Source organism: Cervus canadensis, chromosome 23, assembly GCF_019320065.1.
Source record: "Cervus canadensis isolate Bull #8, Minnesota chromosome 23, ASM1932006v1, whole genome shotgun sequence".
Lineage (NCBI taxonomy): Eukaryota > Metazoa > Chordata > Mammalia > Artiodactyla > Cervidae > Cervus > Cervus canadensis.
Window position 1 is genome coordinate 2,389,804 of NC_057408.1, and position 23,092 is coordinate 2,412,895.

The 23,092-nt window shown below is 37.8% G+C and overlaps 1 protein-coding gene across 9 annotated transcripts in view; it reads right to left on the minus strand.

The window, feature by feature from the left end:
• PIAS2 (protein inhibitor of activated STAT 2) overlaps positions 1 to 23,092 on the minus strand; it is a 100,255-nt gene that overhangs the window by 25,930 nt on the left and 51,233 nt on the right. For all 9 annotated transcript variants that reach the window (XM_043443703.1, XM_043443696.1, XM_043443699.1 and 6 more), the window contains 4 exons: positions 17,251 to 17,385; positions 14,515 to 14,620; positions 13,059 to 13,132; positions 7,947 to 8,107 (listed from right to left, as the gene is read on the minus strand). In XM_043443703.1, coding sequence (XP_043299638.1) covers positions 7,947 to 8,107; positions 13,059 to 13,132; positions 14,515 to 14,620; positions 17,251 to 17,385 — 476 coding nt within the window. The remainder of the gene's footprint in view (positions 1 to 7,946; positions 8,108 to 13,058; positions 13,133 to 14,514; positions 14,621 to 17,250; positions 17,386 to 23,092) is intronic.

The following is a 23,092-nucleotide window of genomic DNA, read 5'->3' on the forward strand; positions in this document are numbered from 1 at the left end:
AACCAAACACAAAAATTACTGTACAAGAAATAATTTATAGGCTTATTATCAAGAAAAAAGGATCACAGGGATGGGGAAAGGAGGCAGAAATAGGGACATCAAAGTCTCAATAAATTTAAAATAACTCAGCATATAAATTATGTTACAGGATCAAAATGAAATGAAATTGGAAAACAACTTCAGAAAAATATATGGAAATTAAACAAAACAACTCATGACACAAAGATAATATTAAAACACTCCAAGTATTTTGAACTGAATGGAAATGAAAATATACTAAAATCTGTAGAAGGTAGTTAAAGCCATACAATCTTCCAACATTACAAAAGGATGCAAATCAAGAACCCCACCTTCTACCGAAACAGAACTAGAAAAAAGTAAACTAAAGTGACCAGAGAAGGAAAATAACAAAGAGCATTAAAAAAAAAGGGAAAAAATAAAATAGAGGAAAAACAAAGAAACCAAAAGCAGGTACTTTAAGATCAATAAAACTGACAAACTTCTAGTCAGACTTAGACTTACTCAAAAAGCAATAAATAACCCAAGGAACCCTGTGTCCGTTAAAGAAACTGAATTTGTAAAAACTTTACCACAAAGAAAATTCCAGGCCCAAATGTCTTCAGTATGAAATTCTACCAAATATCTGAGGAGACACAGTACCATGACTTTCCAGCTCACCTATAATGCCAGCACTGTGTGGGTGCTCAGCTGCACAGTCGAGTCTGACTCTGCAACCCCATGACCTGGGCCCACCAGGCTGCTCTGTCCATGGGGTTCTCCAGGCAAGAATGCTGGAGTGGGCTGCCATTTCCTCCTCCAGGGCATCGTCCCCACCCAGGGATCAAACCCATGTCTCTTGTGTCCCCTGCACTGGCAGGAGGGTTCTTTACCACTGCACCACCTGGGAAACCCCATAAGGCCAGCACTACTCTGACAGTAAAAACAGACATTACAGGAACACAGACCACTCTCTCTCATGAACTTAGCAAAACAAACCCAACAATATAGAGCATAGCAAATCATGACCAAGTGGGGTTTATCTTCAGAATGAAAGGTTAGTCTAATATTTGAAAATCAATTAATGCAAATAATCATGTAAACAGACTAGTCAGTTCAAGAGAGCAAGATAAAAATATAAAAGGCATCTAAATTAAAAAGGAAAAAGTAAAACTGTCTTTATTCATAAAGTATTAACTTTTCTATACAGAACATTCTATGTTCTATGTAATGCAACTAGAACTACAAAATGCATTTAGCAGAGTTTCAAGATAAACAAAAATCAACTACATTTCCATATAATATAACAAAGAGAAATTAATATAAAAACCAATACCACATCAAAGACATGAAATAATGGGAAAAATCTGACATAAGGCACACAAGACCAATATTAAGCTACCAAATATTACTGAAACCTAATTAATCAATAGCTATATATATCATGTTCATAGATTAAAAGACTTATTATTGTGCAGTCACCCTTAACTGATCTACAGAGTCAACATTATACAAGTAAAACAAACAGGGTTTTCTTCTAATTGACCAGCTGACTCTAAAATGTGCAATGAAATGCAAAAGATCTATAATTGCCAAAATAATTTTAAGAAAGAAAGAAATTAGAAGTCTCATATTACTCTGATTTCCAGACAGTGCAATACTGACATAAACATATACAAATCAACAGAATAAAGTTCAAAGATGAACCCACACACATACGGCAAACTGATTTTTGAAAAACTGACGCAAAGGCAATGCAGTGAGTAAAAGCCAATCTCTTCAACAAGCGTGGCAGAACAACCACATGACCATATGCCAGAAACAAAAATGAAGCTAAAACCTTGATTTTTATCTCACACCATATATAAAAATTAACTTGAAACAGACAAGACAGCTAAGTGTAAAATGCAATGAAAAGACTTCTAAAGAAAGCAAGGAGAAAATCTTTGTGACCCTAGGTTAGGGGAAAATATCTTCAGTATGATATCAAAGGCACAGGACATAAAAGAAAACCCTGATAAACTGGCCTTAATCCAAGAACCACTGCTCTTTGAAAGACACTGTTAAGAGCCTAAAAAGAGGATGTGGCACAAAACATTTACAAATTACATTATCTGACAATAGGACGTACATCCACAGTATGTACAGAGTTACCAAAACTCAGTAACATGAAAACGAAAAACCCAAATGAAAAATGAGTGAAAATTTAAGCAGTCACTTCACCAAAGATACAGAGATGGCAAATAAACACACAAAAAGATGTTCAGTATAGAAATAAGGGAAATGCAAATCCCTTATTTGCATTAAATTAAATCCACAATGAGGTACAACCACATATCAGTAGAATGTCTAAAGTTTAAAAAACTAACAATACCAAATGTTGATGAGACTGTGGAGTAACTAGAACTCTCATACACTGCTAATGGGAATATAAAATAGTACAATCACATTGGAAAACAGCTTGGTAATTTACTGAAAAATTAAGCATACGCCTAGCATGTGACCAGGGATTCCACTCCTGAGTACTTACCCAAGAAAAATTAAAACATCAGAACAAAGACTTGGACATGAATGTTGTTAGCAGATTTATTTGCAAGACCCCAAATCAGAAACAACACATCTACAATGAATTGATAAACTGTGGGCTATCTGTACAATGGAATGCTACTCAGCAATAAAAATGAACAAACTATTGGTACATACAGCAATGTGGACAAACCTCAAAGTAAGTGTACTGAATAAAAGTAAGTTAGACAAAGGAAATACACTTTATGATGCCATTCATACACAATTCTAGAAAATCCAGAACTATCTATAGAAACAGTAAGCATATAGTATTTGACTGAGGAAATAATGAGAGGTTAGAAAGATACATGAGAAAACTGTTGTTATTGTTCAGTCGCTAAGTTGAGTCTGACTCTTTGTGACCACAAGGACTGTATGTAGCACATCAGGCTCTTCTGTCCTCAACTATTTCCAGGAGTTTGCTCAAATTCGTGACTGAGTTGGTGATGCTATCTAACCATCTCATTCTCTGCCGCCCCCTATTCCTTTCCCCTTCAATCTTTCCCAGCATCAGAGTCTTTTCCAGTGAGTTGGTGCTTTGCATCAGGTGACCAAAGAATTGAAGTCTGTTCTTCAACAGTGAATACTGAAGCCTCAGCAACAGTCCTTTCAATGAATATTCAGGGTTGATTTCCTTCAAGATTGACTGGATTGATCTCCTTGCAGTGCAAAGGACTCTCAAAAGTCTTCTCCAACACCACAACTCAAAAGCATCAATTCTTCGGTGTTCAGCCTACATTATGGTCCAACTTTCACATCTGCAGGTAGTTACTGGAAAAACCACACCTTTGATTGTACAGACCTTTGTCAGCAAAGTCATGTCTCTGCTTTTTATTAATAATATGCTGGCTAGGTCTGTCACAGTTTTCCTTCCAAGGAGCAAGCCTCTTTTAATTTCATGGTTACAGTCAACATCCAGAGTGATTTTGGAGCTCAAGAAAACAAAATTTGTCACTGCTTCCACTCTTCCCCCTTCTATGTGCCATGAAGTGATGAGACCAGATACCATGATCTTAGTTTTTTGAATGCTAAGTTTCAAACCAGCTTTTTCACACTCCTCTTTCACCTTCATCAAGAGGCTCTTTAGTTACTGTTCACTTACTACTCTTAGAGTGCTATCATCTGCATATCTGAGGTTACTGATATTTCTCCCAGTAATCCTGATTCCAGCCTGGCATTTCACATGATGTACTATGTGTATAAGTTAAATAAAATGGATAACAACATACAGTTTTGTTATACTCCTTTCCCAATTTTGAACCAATATGTTGTTTTAACTGTTGCTTCTTGACCCACACACAAGTTTCTCAGCAGACAAGTAAAGCGGTCTGGTACTCCCACCTCTTTAAGAATTTTCCATAGTTTTTTTGTGATCCACACAAAGGCTTTAGCATAGTCAGTGAAGTAGTGGATGTTTATCAAGAACTAAACATGTTGGCTTTCTCCATGATCCAACAAATGTTGGCATTTTGATCTCTAGTTCCTCTGCCTCTTAGAAAGCCAGAGTGTACATCTGGAAGTTCTCAGTTCAAGGACAGCTGAAGCCTAGATTGAAGGGTTTTGAGCATAACCTTGCTAGCATGTGAAATGAGAACAACTGTATAGTAGTTTGAACATTCTTCAGCATTGTTCATTTTTGGAATTGGAATGAAAATTAAAACTTTCAATCCTGTGGCCACTGCTGAATTTTCCAAGTTTGCTGACATACTAGTGTAGATGATTTACTAGCATCATCTTTTAGCATTTTAAATAGCTCAACTGGAATTCCCTCACCTCCAGTAGCTTTCTTCATAGTAATGCTTCTTAAGGCCCACTTGACTGTACACTCCAAGATGTCCAGCTCTAGGTGAGTGACTACACCATCATGGTTATCTGGGTCATTGGGACCTTTTTTGCATAGTTCTGTGTATTCTTGCCACCTCCTCTTAATATCTTCTGCCTCTGTGAGGTGCTTACCCTTTATATCCTTTCTCGTGCCCATACTTGCATGAAATGTTCTCTTGATTTCTCCAATTTTCTTGAAGAGATCTCTAGTCTTTCCCATTCTGTTGTTTTCCTCTATTTTTCTGCACTGTTCATTTAAGAAGGCCTTCTGATCGCTCTTTGCTCTTCTCCGGAACTCGGTGGTCAGCTGGGTATATCTCTCCCTTTCTCCCTTGCCTTTAACTTCTCTTCTTTCCTGAGGTTATCTGTAAAGCCTCCTTGGACAACCACTTTGCCTTCTTTACTTCTCTTGGGGATGGCTTTGGTCACTGCTTCCTATACAGTGTTATGAACTTCCATCCATAGTTCTTCAGGCATTCTGTCTACCAGATCTAATCCCTCGAATCTATTTGTCACATCCACTGCATAATCATAAGGGATTTGATTTAGGTCATACCTGAATGGCCTAGTAGTTTTTCCCTACTTCAATTTAAGCCTGAATTTTTCAATAAAGAGCTCATAATCTGAGCCAGTCCACTTCAGGTCTTGTTTTTGCTTTCTATATTGAGCTTCTTCATCTCTGACTGCAAAGAAAAATCAATATGATCTTGGTATTGACCATCTGGTGATGTCCATGTGCAGAGTCATCTCTTGGGTTGCTGGAAGAGGGTGTCTGCTGTGACCAGTGTGTTCTCTTAACAAAACTTTGCTGGCCTTTGTCCTGCTTCATTTGGGGCTTCCCTGGTGGCTCAAGTGGTGAAGAATCTGCCCACAATGCAGGAGACCTGGCTTTGATCCTTGGGTAGGGAAGATCCCCTGGAGAAGAGAATGGCTACCCACCCCAGAATTTCTTGCCTGGAGAATTCCACGGACATACTTCATTTTGTACTCCAAGGCCAAAGCTGCCTGCTAGTTCGGATAGCTCTTGACTTTCCATTTCTGCATTCCAATTCCTTACAATGAAAAGCATATCTTTTTCTGCTATTAGTTCTAGAAAGTATTGTAGGTCTTCACAGAACTGGTCAACTTCAGTTTCTTTGGTGTTAGTATTTGGGGCACAGACTTGGATTACTGTGATGATGAAGGGTCTGCCTTGGAAATGAACCGAGACCATTCTGTCCTTTTTGAGACTATACCCCAAATATTGCATTTCAGACTCTCTTGTTGACTACGAGGGCTACTCCACTTCTACAGATTCTTGCACACAGTAGTAGATATAATAAGTCATCTGAAAGTTCAAATTCCTAAAATGTCAATGTTCAATCTTACCATCTTCTCCTGGACCACATACAATTTACCTTGATTCCTGGAGCTAACATTCCAGGTTCTTAGGCAATATTGTTCTTTATAGCATCGGACTTTGCTTTTACCACCAGACACTTCTGCAGCTGAATGTCATTTCTGCTTTGGCCCAGCTGCTTCATTCTCTCTGGAGCTATTATTAACTGCCCTCCACTCTTCCCCAGTAACATACTGGACATCTTCTGACCTGTGGGGGGCTCATCTTCCAGCATCCTATCTTTTAGCCTTTTCATACTGTCCATGGGGTTCTCCAGGCAAGGATACTGGAGTGGGTTGCCATTTTCTTCTCCAGCCACCTTGCTTCCCAGGTGGCTCAGAGCTAAAGAATCCACCTGCAAATGCAGGAGCCACGGGTCTGGTCCCTGGGTGAGGAAGCCCTCCTGAGAAGGAAACGGCAACTCATCCCAGTATCTTCCCGAGAAACCCATGGACAGAGGAGCCTGGTGAGCTACAGTCCATGGAGTCCCAAAAGAACTGAGAAAACTTCAAGTGTGATAGACATATTTGTTGTCATATTTTAATGATATTTCAGGTATATATGGGGTCAAAATGTATCAAATTGTACACTTTAAACAGGGATAGTTCTTCTACCACAATAAAACTGATAAAAATGAATGAGGAAAAACGCTACCTTCCTTAGAAGATGTAAAACTTTAAATATGTATTTTCCCCAATTATATGAAAAACAAAATTCCAATCAAAATCAAAACAAGATTTGTGTAATTTAAGAATGCTTTCATTCAGGTGAATATGGCCAACTGCAATGATGGTCAAGAAAATTCTGATTCATAAGGCCTAAGAGATATTAATGCATAACAGAAATCCAATAATTAAAACAGTTTTATACTGAACAATACTTTGATCAATGGCACAAATAACAGCGCAGAAATGACACTTGTGTATACAAATTTTTAAATGATGGAGGCAGTGTCCTAAACCTATGAAGAGAGAATATTCATTAAGTGCTGGTGAGCCGACTGACCAACAACCAGGTGAGGTGTAGTAATGTGATCGCATACTCCCCACCGGCAGTTTCTTCCCCATCCCCAGTTCTCTTCACAGAGTTCCACTCTTTACCTTACAGCACTTAACATTTACTACACAATTCTTTATTGTCTCAATTTTAGACCTGACACAAGGCAAGTAATTAATACGTATTATGTTGAAAGAATTCATGAAAGAATGCATAATAGAATAAAGAACTGCATGAATGAAAGGGGGGAAAAATGAAATCTTGAAGTTTCTGACAAAAAAACAAGTGTTTGTTCAAATGAAACCTCCGAAACTCTCTAAAACACATTAACGATAAGCAGTGTACCCACGACACAGTGTCGAGTATCCAGAAGCACACCCTAAAATATGAATAGGCAAGAGGGCATGAAACATGCAACTTCTCAAATGGTTCAAAGGTTCCTGAGAACAGTGATAATTGTCTTCTTCTCTCCATACACAGACACACACACACAAAAATACATACAAATTAGGAGGCAATGTGGTAAAACAATACGGCAGAATGTTAACAACTGACACATTATGCTACTGTTAACAATTTCTTGGTAAGTTTTAAATTATTTCAAAGCAAGTTAAAAAGTAAAAGTTTACAGACAGAAAAAGTCCCACCACTCTTTACTGTCTCATTCCTCTCTATAGTAATACTCTTTTCAAACTTCAAAAAAACCTGCTGCAGAATTATCTTTAAAGATCTAGGTTATTTTTCACTCTATATTGAATGAAAATAATAATGTATACACACACTACTTACTAACAATTAGGTTGTATTATTTTCCTAATTTCAACATACACAATATGAGCAATTCTGCTTGAGAGTTTGGGCTCCAGAGTCAGAAAAACCTAGAAGTGAATTCCCACTTTAAACTTACCCGCTGCATAACACAACTCTATTTACCCTACCACTTAATTAGTATGTTTTTGCAGAGACTTCATTGCTCTTCTAGTTCTAGAAAAGCAAAATGACATCACTAAGGGGATTTTACCCTCTTTCCTATAGGTAATGAAATATGATCATGGAAAGAAAAAGAAAAGGAAACTACTCACCCTCTTGCCCCCAACACTATAATACTGTAGAGACAGAAGGGCCACTAACTACAGTTTAAAAATAAGATTGAGTATAATTAAGTATTATGTTGGGATATACTTACCCATCTAAAATTAGACTTTCATAGGCAGCTTTTTTGTCACACACAGGACAAATCCAGGTGGGTTTCTTCTCATTCATTTGCAGATAAAGGGCAGCATCAAAACACTGTAGGTGTGTACAAGTCACAGCACGGCATGGGATTGTCAGCCTCATTTTCCCTAACTAGAAGACAACATGGAAAGTCATTTCAGAAAGGAGAACAAAGCCTCAAGTCATAAAAATCTGAAGAAGTCATACAAGACTAACAAAATGAAAAAGAAATTCAAGCCAGAATTTATTTCCATCAAGACTCCAATATACTGTATTTGTATTCACTGCTTGAGCTATAATTTTTAAAAGACCATTTCACTTTCTGAAAGTAAGTAAAACTTGTAAAATCACAGGTAGACAAAGATACATATAAAATGAAAACATTTAAAGCATTATCCTTCAATTACAAATAAATAATTTTTTTAAAAAATGAAAACATGTCTCTGTTTCACCTCTTCTCCTGTTTAAAGGGAACCTCTGCCATCCACCTCTTGCATGTTCTTTCACAGATGGTTCTATGCATAATCAAGCATGTCTTTTAAAAAATATTTTCACAGAAATGGTGGCATGCAATTCACACAATTCTGTACTTATATTTAAACTGTTTCTAATCCTTTATCACTACAGATGATGCTGCAATAAATAGCTATGGGATAAATTCCTAGAAGGAGAAATTTTGAGTCCAAGCATATCTGTGATTTTTGTCCCAGTGACAAACTAACTTTCACAGAAACTACCTAGTGATTTACACATATACATGTATTAATGTGCTTGGCTCCCCTCAACCTTATCAACATAGCAGTTTTTGAATCCTTTAACCTCTGCCAATCTGATAGGTGAAAAACACCCCATTATAGCTTTGTAATACATTTCTAAATGAAGCTGAGCTTTTTATAGCTTCTAAGCGTCATTTGTGCTTCCAAGAACTGTCTATTCAAAACCTTCTGATTTTCTTGGTTATTAATCTTTGGTTACCTATACTAGTCAGTCTCATATATGTGATATGAACTGCAAATGTATTTTTCACTTAAGAAAGAAAACTTTTTACTTTCATATAATCACATATGTTGAAGTGTCAGTATACTGGTTAACCTAGTTCTCTATTCAATTCTTATTCCAATTGGTAGAGGAATACGAACATCAAGACATACATAACATTCAGATTAGATCAGACCAAGTTATTCTGTAAAGCCTTTCAAACTTCCCTGTATATTCCCTTTACAAAAAAATCTCAGTTTATAACCAGTTCTCTTATTCTTATAGAAAATCTATCTGAGGGACTGGTTTGTCATTCCCTCCTCCAGTGAATCGCGTTTTGTCACAACTCTCTACTATGACCCAACCGTCTGGGGTGGCCCTACACAGCACGGCTTATAGCTTCACTGAGTTACAGAAGACCCTTCACCCCAACAAGGCAGTGATCCAAAAAAGATGTCCTTTCATCACAGAGGATTGAATTGAAAAAGCAGCAAGTCAAGAGATACCTGGAGTAATATGCAAGTTTGGCCTTGGAATACAAAATGAAGCAAGGCAAAGGCTAACAGAATTCTGCCAAGCAAACGCATTGGTCATAGCAAACACCCTTTTCAACAACAGAGACTCTACACGTGGGCATCACCAGATAGTCAATACCAAAATCAGACTGGTTATGTTCTTTGCAGCTGAAGATGGAGCAGCTCTATACAGTCAGCAAAAACAAGACTGGATCTGAGTGTGGCTCTGATCATGAGTTCCTTACTGAAAAATTCAGGTTTAAATTGAAGAAAGTAGGGGAAGCCACTAGGCCATTCAGATATGACCCAAATAATAATTAATTATGATTAGACAGTGGACGTGATGAATAGATTCAAGGGATTAGATCTGGTAGACAGAGTGCCTGAAGAAGTATGGACGGAGGTTCATAACTCTGTACAGGCAGTGGTGACCAAAACCATCCCCAAGAAAAAGAAATCCAAGAAGGCAAAGTAGTTATACAAGGAGGCTTTTCAAATAGCTGAGGAAAGAAGAGAAGCCAAAGGCAAGGGATGTACACCAAACTGAACACAGAGTTCCAGAGAATAGCAAGGAGAGATAAGAAGACTTTCTTCAATAAACAATGCAAAGAAGTAGAGGAAAACAACAGAATGGGAAAGACTGGAGATCTCTTCAAGAAAACTGGGGAGATCAAGAGAACATTTCACGCAAGGATGGGCATGATAAAGGACAGAAAGGGTAAAGACCTAGCAGAGGCAGAAGAGATTAAGAGGAGGTGGCAAGAATACACAGAAGAACTATACAAAAAAGGTCTTAGTGACAGGTATAACCACGATGGTGTGGTCACTCACCTAGAACCAGATATCCTGCAGTGTGAAGTCAAGTGGGCCTTAGGAAGCATTACTATGAACTAAGCTAGTGGAGGTGAGGGAATTCCAGCTGAGCTATTTAAAATGCTAAAAGATGCTATTAAAGTGCTGCACTCAACATGTCAGCATATTTGAAAAACTCAGCAGTGGCCACAGGACTAGAAAAGGTCAGTTTTCAGTTCAATCTCAATTCTGTGTAAAATTACGATACTGTGTTCAAAAAGTTAATTATACACACTCAATCAGATCCCTCTTTAACAACTACTGCTGAAAACATAGCTCCCTTAGGTCCCAAGGACAGATATCATAGACTACACTCTCACTTTCCACATTCATGTCTACTCTAAATCACTTTACAAAACAGAACATTTCACATATCATGAAAACAGAACATTTCTCCCACCACCTTAAGCTATCATTTTCCCTAATTTTTGCCTAATAAACCCAAGGTTTTTTAGGCTTATCCTCCCAACTGCCTATAATCCTTTCTTTCCTCTCCAGTTCCCATCACCATCCTAGTTCCTGTCTTATTTCCATTCGCTACCGTGTCTCTACCTCTGAAACTACTTTCATAATCTAAGATCCATCATCTATCTTCTAAGTTTGTTCAAAACACCTATGCTTGCTTTTCTAATAACATATACCACATCCTACAGTTATCAACCCAACGTATGTTAACAGTAGGACAGTCTGAAGAGTACCATTCACTGTTTTCTTAGAAAATGTTCTGAAAAACATCAGGTAGAATGAATATTGAGGAAAAGCTCAAAAGACAGTCTCAAAACAGATCTGTTCTCACTTGTAAGCAGAGAAAGAAAACATTTAATGAACTTTAAACAAGATCTTGTTATTTCTTCAAATAACAGAACTGATAATTTTCTTAAAACTGTTGGTTTTCTTAAAACTGACACATCTGAAAGGAACCTATTCTTATACAGGAGAAACGCCAACCACTTCAATACGCCACTTTCACTATTTTGAATGTCCCAGAATCCAACAATTTGGTTATTGTTTTGGTTGTTGTCATGTAGAATAGCACAGTGTTTGAAGGAAAAGAGGAAAAACACACACAAACAAAAATGCTTCAAAAAAAAAAAAAAACTTACAGAATATGGCACTCTGTAACTGTACAACTTCTTAGTTGTAAAGAGAAGTAGAGAGAAGTGCTTTCTTCCTGACAACAGGCTGACATACTAAAACATGAAGTAACACAAGTTCCATTCCCAAACAGTGGCTGCGCTTAAAATATAGCCAGCAATCAGTATCTGCCAGATACACTAGGGTTAAACCATTAAGAAATTTCTAATATCCAAACTGTTTCTGACTAACAAAATGGAAATTTCATGTGTTTCAATTTAGTGTCAATTTTAACATGGGAAGGAGAAAAAGGCACTGTGAGGACACTCGAGTGAACTGATGCTCAGTGCCTAGAGAGGGCCTCTACTGCCCCCTCAGGGCCTTAAAGTCCTCCTGCAGGCCTTCTCTCTGCTCATAACCACAGATTCCCAATTTGGAAGCAATCCCAATCTCATGTAATTCTATCCCTTTTCAGTAAAGGTAAGTTCAAGTAAATGATAATACATAATAAAGCTTTAGAAAGATACCTGCAAATACTGCTTTCCAGAATAACAGAGAGGTAGATTTATAATCAGAATATTTATATTTTTGGCCCCATGTGGCAATATGTTACCTCGTCAAGAAAACTGGAATAATGTCAGAAGACCAAACTCTTTATTCTTGTTCTGCTGCTGCTGCTGCTAAGTCGCTTCAGTCATGTTTGACTCTGTGCGACCCCATAGACGCAGCCCACCAGGCTCCCGTCCCTGGGATTCTCCAGGCAAGAACACTGGAATGGGTTGCCATTTCCTTCTCCAATGCATGAAAGTGAAAAGTGAAAGTGAAGTCGCTCAGTCGTGTCCGACTCTTCGCGACCCCATGGACTGCAGCCTACCAGGCTCCTCCGTCCATGGGATTTTCCAGGCAAGAGTACCAGAGTGGGGTGCCACTGCCTTCTCCTATCCTTGTTCTACTATAACCTAAATGTGTGATCTGGGTTAGCAACCCCTCTCGGTCTCAGGGTCCTCATCAGCAAAATGGGAACAACTCCATACAGGTTTGCTAGTTAAGACAGTCTAAGAAGCACGTAATACGAGCTTAACAAATTATCCCTTTCTCTGACACAATCCTCTTTCCATTTAAAAAACTGTACACAATGGTAGCTGGTTGCCAAACCCAACCCTCCCCCCCAACCATATCATAAATTTCTAATTCCAGGACTTTTCTCATAAAGTTCCTCTCATCTAGAAAGGGTCCTTCCCAATAGTGATTTTAAAGAAGCCTTCATCCACTATTCCTGGTTTCTCCCATCAATTAGCACTAGGTCCTAAAAATTTTGTTGCTATTTTTCAACACAGTTTATATGCTGATAAAAGGAGCCAACCCTCTATGTTCAGTATCAGCTGTGGATTATCTATAATTAGCAGTGACAGATTACTGTGAACCTAAAGCTCTCTTTCCTCTTCGATACAATATCCTTTTACATCTCTTTTTGCTTAGTCACTGCCTGAAGAATGCTTGCTTTCTTTGGAATTATAATCCTTATCCATGAAGATTCTTGAATGGGAAACCAAAAAAGTTCAAAATTTTATACTGTATCATTCATTCCCATACTTACTTTTATAGGAAAATTAGTAATTTATAAAAAAGCAAAATGCCTCAGCATGTTTCGCTGCTTTACTTACAGGGCACATCAAGGACACCCGAAGGCTAGTGGTAGCAATCTCACTGTCAGGATCCGCAGTAAGTTTTTCTTTAACTTGAGGGAAAATCAACAATAAACACAACGCTTAAAAAATTGTGACTTATGAACAGAATTACAGAAATATATGCCATCTTATTTAAAATTTCCCAAATACTTCAATAGATCAAGAAACTACAAAAACAAAATGTTAAGTATTAATGTACTGAACACACAGCCACACTTCCAGTATTAGGTTAAAGAATTACAAACTCTAAATGACATGTTTAATCAAATTTTTAAGATCTCTTTTTAAAAGTAAAATTGTGGGTAAGGAAGAGTTTTTAAAACAGAGAGCTGTTTCAGACTTAAGAACAATACAATTAGGGAAGACAGCTCTACTCCGAGCTTCAGTACTTTTCTAAAACACATGTATGACTATTTTAATTAGGGAGTACATGTAATTTCCAATAGTTGTTAAATCTGTAAATAATTTTACAAATAAAATATTCTTATGCTTTTTAAGAAAAGGTAAAATATTTTTATACTTTGACTACAGAAAACCACTATGGATGCAGGATTATCTGCTATCTTCTTCACCACATAATACATACAAGTTACTGTTGACACAAACTAATAAATACATAAACTGCCTTCAGATGCCTAATTCTCAACACCATGATAGGGAGAACAGGACTGGAACTAGAAAGAGTGGAACCTTCGTCAGTAAGAAGAATTGTGGGAGATTTTCCTGGCTTTCAGTTCTAGACAGGAAGATCAACGCTGTGTTGTGTGAGATGAGAAATGATCTGAGTATAAGAAACAAAATACCATTTCAACAGCCCTACTTGGCTCCCTTTCCAACCCACAGATTCTCTCTCCTTTCTGGTTCATTCAGTGATATGGGAGGTAATGGGGGGAAAAATATTCTCTTTCCCAGAAAAAAAAGTCTTGTTCAATTAACATCAGTTACTAAATTATTTACAGCTTGGGTTACACATTTTTTCCTCTATTATAATACAGCATGAAAGTTTCAAAGTACAAAATAAAACATCTCAGAAGGCAAATATTATTTCTGATGGATATCAACATTTCTTTTGCAAAAAGACCTTTTAAGTTAAAAGTATAGCACACTACACACTGGAGGACTTGAATACTTGCATTCCTATTCCCAACACAGGCATCAAAACTGCCAACAGACATTTATCAAAGTAACTTCTTATGAAAAGGCAAAATATCAATATTAGTTGAGATTCAAACTTCATCCTCTTGGGAGCAGTTTCTAAGACAAGGATTTTTCAATTTATACAGCTCCATTCTTAAGAGTATTTTTAACTTATAATTTATTTTTGGTTTTTAATAATTATTCCCAAATTGTTTCTGTATGGATATAGATGTGAAGCTTTTAAAATTTCCATTTAAAGCCATCTCATATGGTCAGTCTTACAAACAATACTTACTTAGTGCTCTGGAATGATCAGGGTTTCTAATACCTTTCATTTTTAATCTCTGTAATAACATGGCTGATGTGAGCTGTCGTACAAGATATACAGACATGGAGTAATTCTACAAAGAAAGATAATCTGTGTTAAAGATGAGAGATAACAGTTATTTACATAAAACACTTGTCTAAGAAACTCTGGTTTCTAAAAACAACATTCAAAATAACTTATACAGGAAAGTCAGTGACTGGGAAGGGAACAAAATCAACTCAGTTACTTTAGGGAAGATGAATGCTTCACCCTATTAAAGCTATTTCTCAATGACTTACCACTTTAAAACATCTATGTGAAAAATAAAATGCTCAGATCAATGGTTTTCAAACTGTGTTTCTAACTTAGCAAAACTGGTACCTTAGGAGCCACCTTAGTATAAATGAGAATACACCCTCCTATGAACACTTCTAACTAGAATTTTCTGCTTTTTACGTAATAGGGAAAATACATTCAATGAAAAGTGAGTTCCACTACAGAAACAAAGTTCAAACACCTGTGGTCTAAATTAATATTTCTAATCCAGAGTTCCACAGTTCTAATTTTGGCAGACACCTGCTACATGACCTTAGGCAAATTATTCACATGAACCCCAAATCAGCTTTCTTTTGAGAAAAAATTTGACAAATTAATTGCTATTTCCAAATGGGCATTTTACTAGAGAAGGGGCAGCTACTGTAGTATATAAGACACATGAAGAAATAATAAAAATAAAAAATACAAGGTGAGAAAATAATAGCATCCAATTCCATACCCTCTTAGACTTGGCACAAAGGAACTTTCATGAGGTATTTATAAAGCAATGAAGAGATGATATATAATTTTACTTAAATACTTAAAACCCATCTTACCAGTTCACTACACATATTCATTCAATTGATTCTACAATACTTTTAATACTTTATTAAATACTTTAATATAATTTTTATTAAATGATACTTTAAATATCATTTACAGACCAAATACTTTAAATATCATTTTTAACATCCTGCCACAGTCCTTTCACATATCTGACTACCCAAAAGAGTATACAAATTTAATCATTACAATTGCAAGGAAAGAATATTATTTCCATTAAGTGATAGTCACTCAGTCATGTCTGACTCTTTCAGACCCCATAGCCTGTAGCCTGCCAGGCTTCTCTGTCCTTGGAAATCTCCAAGTCAAAATACTGGAGTGGGTAGCCTTTCCCCTCTCCCAAGAAGAGGATCTTCCCAACCCATGTCTGTCTCCTACACTTCAGGCAGATTCTTTACCACTTAGGCCATCAGAGAAGCCCAAGAATACTGGAGTGGGTAGTTTAACCCTTCTCCAGAGGATCTTCCCGACCCAGGAATCAAATCATGGTCTCCTGCATTGAATGCAGATTCTTTACCAGCTGAGCTACCAGGGCAGCCATAATATGGGATTTAAAAAGCAAAAAACTGCTAAGCCTTCAATATATGCAATTATTTACTCAAAAACAAAATCTGTAAGGTCATAATCATTTCAAAAAGATATACTGCTTTCCTGCTCAAATTTCTCTCAAAAAACTTTATTATCTCACTAAACATTAAAGCATTAGTACTTGCTCAGTTAATAATGTCCCTTATATTTGTACATAATGCCCATTCTCAAGATTTTACTTATTGTTCATAATAAGCAGGCTCCACAGAATTAAGCAATTTTGCAAAAATCAAACAATTTGCCAACTTGAGACTAAGCCAAGATTTCCTGAATCCTTATCCAGTGCTATATCACTGTTCATTTACGTTCATGCAAATAAAAAATATTAGGGATCAGTGTCTTAGATAAACAAGTTATAGTAAAAATTCAGAAATGAGAGCTAAAGAGAACAATCATTAACGAGGTCCTAGTATCTGTACAGGCCAAAGATTAATACAAAATATTCATCATGTCCAGCTCAGCAATTACCTCAGTGATAAAACCAAATTAATTCTGGCTACAAACATGACTCAACTTCTCCATCCATAAATAGGAAAGCTATCCTTTATTTCTATGAAATTCCAACATTAAAGCTGATGATCAAAAATTAATTGAAATCTCTTCCATTTCTATTACTTCAGTTATGTAAATAAGCAGTTCTAAAATGGAAATCCCTTGTTGTATTAATCAGTATTTCATAATTGACAAAAAGCTTTTTAAGACTAAGAATCTGCAGAAACCCAGGTTCATCAATCTAAAAGTATGGAGGAATTAATACAAATCTAAGTAAATATTTTCTACTAAATATAAATATAAGTAAATATTATAAGATGCTCATTTAAGTATCAGCAGTGCATATAAAGGCGGGAACAGCTTATGTCTAATCACAACAGGAGTACATTTAACCATTTCCCCCAAAGCCTCATAAAGCTTTCTTCGCCCCTCTTCATAAATATATAACAGTAGCCCAAACTCCCACTTTCTTAAAATACCACTTAAAACACACACATAAACACAAGTATGATTAACCATTAACTTAAGAAATACTGTTAAGGTACTTATCTCCTTTGGAAGATAACAGAGAGATGCTACTGAAGAAACCTTGAAGTTTTAACCTTTAAGAATCTCACATCTCTACCCTGAATTGAAAATTATGGCTTTTGGGGGTTAAAAACAGAAAAGTGAACGAGATTTCACTAGTAGCCTAAGAAAAAGCAAAGTAAATCAATACCACCTAGAGGAATCACTTTCATGCTCCTCAGAGAAAAGAATCTTTACCTTTCCAATTTCTGATGCCCAAGAAATGGAAATCTGGTTTGGCACAGCTGAGGATAACCTAACTAAAGATGTAATATTCAAAGGGCGTCCAGGGCGCTTCTGTTCAATCCCATTTTTAGGTGGTGGTGCATAGCCCTATAACCATAAAAAAGAAAAGCAATTTAAAATTCTCTGAAGAGGAGCAAACATTTTCTCCAAATACAGTATCTTGCCTAATTTCAGTCACACTAAATTCTTTCAGTTTATCCCGGAAATCACACAAAACCCAGAAGAGGAAAATAACCTTTTAAAAACATTGAATATTTTACAAATCCAGAAAAATACATGAACAAAAATTCCATGTTCCATTAAAATCAAAGGTGCTGAGATCTTGCCATATTGGCTATGATTTTTTTTTTCCTTTTTTAAACAATAAAGTTGAATCTTTTTATACTGATTCATTTTAGGAACTCATTTTGAACTCATGCGAATTCATTCAATACCAGGGGTGACAAAGAGGGAAAACGAACTCTGAAAATTTTTAAAAAAGAGCAAGTTGGGGAATTTCAAAGGAATTATTAAAATCTTGTGAGGGATAAAAATGCTCTCTTGACCTGCATCCAAGCTGCTCAGGTGAAAGTGGTATGGTATTACCATCTCTTTAAGAATTTTCCAGTTTGTTGTGATCCACACAATCAAAGGTTTTTGCATAATCAATGAAGCAGATGTTTTCCTGGAATTCCCTTGCTTTCTCTATGATCCAACAAACACTGGGTTTGACGTCTAGTTCCTCTGCCTTTTCTAAACCCAGCTGTACATCTGGAAGTTCTCAGTTCACATACTGCTGAAGTCTAGCTTGAAGAATTTTGAGAATAATTTTTACCAGCATGCAAAATGAGTACAACTGTCCAGTAGTCTGAGCATTCTTTGGCACTGCCCTTCTTATGGACTGGAATGAAAACTGATCTTTTTTTGTGACCAATGCTGAGTTTTCCAAATTTGTTGACATACTGAGTGCAGCATTTGAAGATCATCATCTTTCAGCATTTGAAACAGCTCAGCTGGAATTCCCTCACCTCCACTAGCTTTCTTCGAAGTGATGCTTCCTAAGGCCCACTTGACTTCACACTCCAGGATGTCTGGCGCTGGATGAGTGACACCATCGTGGTTATCTAGGTTGTTAAGACATTTTTTTGTATAGTTCTGTGTATTCTTGCCACCTCTTCTTAATCTCTTCTGTCTCTATTAGGTCCTGACCACTTCTGCCCTTTATTGTGCCCATCATTGCACAAAACATTGCTGCTCCATTTCTTCTAAGGGATTCTTGCCCACAGTAATAGACATAATGGTCACCTGAACTAAATTCGCTCACTCCTGTCCATCTCAGTTCACTGAATCCTGAGATGCTGATGTTCACTCTTGCCATCTCCTGCTTGACCACATCCGATTTACCTTGATTCATGGACCTAACATTCCAGGTTCTTTGCAATACTGTTCTTCACAGCATCGGGCTTTACTTTCACCACCAAACACATCCACAACTGGGCGTCGTTTCCACTTTGGCCCAGCTTCTTTATTCTTTCTTGAGCTGTTAGTAACTGTCTTCTGCTCTTTCCCAGTAGCATACTGGACACCTAGACTTGGGAGGGGGACTCATCTTCTGGAGCGGTTATCTTTCACCTTTTTGTATTGTACATGGGGTTCTTGTGGTAAGAATACTTAAGTTTTTTGCCATTCCCTTCTCCAATAGATCACATTTTGTCAGAACTCTCCACTATGAACTGCCCCTCTTGGGCAGCCCTGCCTGCTATGGCTCACAGCTTCACTGAGTTACACAAACCCCTTTGCCACGACAAGGCTATGATCTATGAAGGGTACTCCACACATATACACCTTTATTTTTGCCCAAGTATTCTTTAAATGCAACTTCTAGACATGTGACTGGACCCATACTTTTATATGCATCTTTAAAAGACCTCAGGAAATAAAAACAGTATGGTAACCTTACAAAACCAACCATGATTTTAAAAATTGTCTAATATCTAGTTTATATTGTAACTTCTCATCTGCCTCGAAGATGTCTTTTATTCTTTTACTGAAACTTTCAAATGTATACTAAACTAGAGAAAAAAGTCTAAACAAACTATCACCCAATTCAATAGGGTACTTACACGTAGTCTTCGCCCATCTCAGAGTACTTATATGAAGTATCCCAGACACATTATTTTATCCATACACAGTTTGACATATAAGATGTCCCTTTAAGAGTCTAAATCAGAATCCAAACTAGAGCTTCACAATGTGCTCAGCTGTCTCTGAAGTCTCCTTTACTCTACATTAAAGAATAATTTTTATACTCTCTCACCCTCTGCCCCAACTCCTACTCTGTCTCTGATGCTATTGTTCTGTTGGGGACCCCAGGGCCCTTGATCTGAAGAATATTCTCATCTTCTGGATTTAGTTGACTGCTTCCTCACAGTTTGAAGATGTGACACTCCATGTTTTAAGCTGGTAATTAGTTGCACAGACTTGACTAGATTCAGGTTCAAATTTTCAGAGACAAAAACTTCACAGAGAAGCTACGGACTTCCTATTGTACCACGTCATGAGGTGCGTAATGTTTGTCTGCTCCATTTTCAGGGATGGCAAGGTCGATCAGTTCAGCTTATGTCAGCCTGATCCCTCCCATCTAGCTGTGACCTAGTGGTTTCAGTATCCACTGATCATGGTTACCTAGATCCATTATATGATTCAGGGATTACCAAAAAAAAGGTTTTTTAAATCCATTCTTCCTTTTGCTTGTATTAAACCTTTCCATAAACAATTTGACCACATCAACATTTGGTTACTCCGAAATCAGTAATTCTCTCTTTTATCAATTTTTAGAGCAATGAGTTGATGCAAACTCCAATGGTTTATTTTGGCATAATTATGAACTCACTTATGTTTGAAAATTTTGAGTCTACTTAAGTATTATATTTTAGATGCCAATATTATCCCATCTTAGGCCAAGGAAATCTCTTCACACTGGAGCATGTGTGTGTTCGTTTTAACAAAAGAAAATACTGATTCTACTTTACACCAGATTTACTGTGAGGCAGACCATTGGCATAATTAATATATGCAGGAAAAAAATTATGTATCAGGAAAAAGAAATCCACAAACTCAGGAAGAGAATACATTAAGATGATGGCGCTGGTACTGACATGTCTCCCACTGCAATGAGAGGAAACACTTAGGAGATTTTTGCCGGCTGCACTGTAGCACACATCCTCTCCATTCTTTGGAATCTCTAAATGAAATACTCCCCCACGTCAACCCCCCCGACACACCCCCAACCTCACAGCTCCACAGGTTTACATCCATTTCTCAAAATCTGTCTAAAAGGAAAAATAATTTAGCCTTTCAAAACTCTCCAGGCAAAGAGGGTCTTTTTTTTCCCCTCTCTCTTGCCCTCAAAAACAAAATTTCCTCATTGGGTGGTCAGTCTGTACAACGGCAGCATTTGGGTCAAAGATGGAGGCATGGGGAATATTCCTGGAGGCGGTTTCACTTGTGTCTGCCCTCACTGCACATGTCATTCTACAAGCCCTGCTATGAGCTGCTTACTGTCATCCCTGTTATCAAGAGACTGGAAAATCAATGGATAAAAGTACCTTTTAAATTTAAAAGTCATCATCTTGATCTGGGTAAAAAAAAGCACATAAACTGCTTTCATCACTATTTGACCCTTATTATCCAGGGACACACTGCTATTATCAAGGGAACACCATTTTCCATTCATTTCACTCTCTGTTCATGCAGTAGTTTCCAACCATTATGGATCCATGACTGCATACTGCAATAAGGTCATACAGACAGGGACTTGTTCCAGGACACAAATTCAAATATATTCAGAGCCCTAATGGGAAATCCCCTGACTGTCAAAGCTCATTCCTCCAAGATCTGTTGTGTAATAAACCAGGATCATGGGCAAAGACCACATGTCAAACTTCTCTGTGGCCTGCTGATGCTTCTTACAATTGGAATAAAGTCCCTGAAGATCTCCATGGTGGTAAAGAGCTCAATTCTTCTCCTAAGGTGGCAGTATACTCACCTGATAACACACCAGTCAATGCCCATATTACATTACCCCAATCTATATCCCAATATTGGGATATTACAATATCTCAATCACGGATCAAGGGAAGGTCTCAGCAGTTCTCCAGCAGTTCCATGTACCTTTATGTCCGCTGTCCCACAGGAATTCACAAGGCTAAAGATGAAGAATGTCTTTGGGAAAGGCTGGCATCTGATCTTTGGGACCACCCTATCAGTGTCAGGCAAGCTCCCCCTTGCCCCCACCACCTCTCCATTGCCTTCTGTTTCTGAAATCCTTTTTGACATCCTTTGTTCTATGCTCCATTTCTTCATCTCCCTCACAAGTGCCCCTGGAGCCACCGCAGGACCCTGGCTCCAGAGGTGAGTGTGGGACTCACCATATAGTAGTCAGTATGTTCACCAACATCCCTAGTGTAAGTATTCAAGAGCTGATTAGTGTTTTTGGAGAGAAACCAGCAGTGATGAGCAACAGTGTCCCAGAGAACGTGCTCAACTACCTAAGTTTTTCTCTCTCATCAGTCCTGAAAGAGTGACAAATTCAGAGCTATCCACAGTGGTAGATAGAATTATTATACCAAAGCATGCCACTGACTGGTCCCCTTGGAATATTCTGTGGAACATGTGTGTACACTTCTGTAACCATCGTATTTTCGGCAGCAACACCAGAGTTTAAGTACAGCCTCACATATTTCAGAGACACAATCTGAAAACTAGCACAATCATTTAATACTGGACAGATCTTCCAGGTGGGTCTATAGACACCAAGAAGATTATCATAGTCAGATATTTCTTTAAGGAGAGTGACAGAGTTAAACAGCAATAAAAGTCAAAGGTCAAAAGAAATCTTAGCCCATCCAAGAGAAAGAAAACTGGAAATGAAAAGCCATGGAAAACGTGCTATCATTCCAAAATCTTAGGTTTCCTCTGCCACACATCTGGCCACCCAGTGGCATCCTTCAGTTCCAAGTAAGCCTGCTTCTTCCCCTGGTTTAGATCTTTATATGATTCATCCAGATAAAAGACAGCTCCTGAGGTCCCTGTTGCTTACAGCCAGAAACCCAAGATGCAAAATGTTCCCCCTGGGTTTTGAACATGCACAAGACCATGTAAATCATATAAATCCACAGGCTATATATGACAGAAATGAGACTCCGGACAACCAATAAGTCAGATCTTCGAGTACAGGGGTCAGCCTTGGCCACGGGCCATTGTCACTTTGGGGTTCAACTACAATCACTTGGCCCTGGTAGAGCTGAGATTTCTAGACTTTGTTGTCTGGCTTGCTCAGCTGCTCACAGCTGTTGCTCATATACTTATTTCAGAGCCAAATCCTGCACTCGGCAGGAATGCTAAACAGTCACCTCATCTCCATGTCAAATGGTGCCTGCTTTGCCGAATACGGCAGCTTAGCATCATGGGAGAATCACTGTTCTCACAGCACTTCTTCAGTTAAGATACATAACCACTCTGAAAAACAGGCCATGCTCTACTATTGAGATTACAGCTCTACTGCCACACAGCTGTAGCAAATTTGAAGTTTAGTTCAAACCTCAGTGGAGCCAGATACATACTCCTGTTCAACAATTGTTATTTTAAGATTTGACATCTATCAGGTCAGAAACAGGCTATACAGACAGAGACAGAGAGGGAGACAGAGAGAGTGTCTCTCCCTCTCTCTCAACAGGCTGTCAATCAAACACCACTGCATCCATCTCTCAAGGGTGTGCACCATCAAGGCTCAAGCTTGGAATCCTCAATCAGC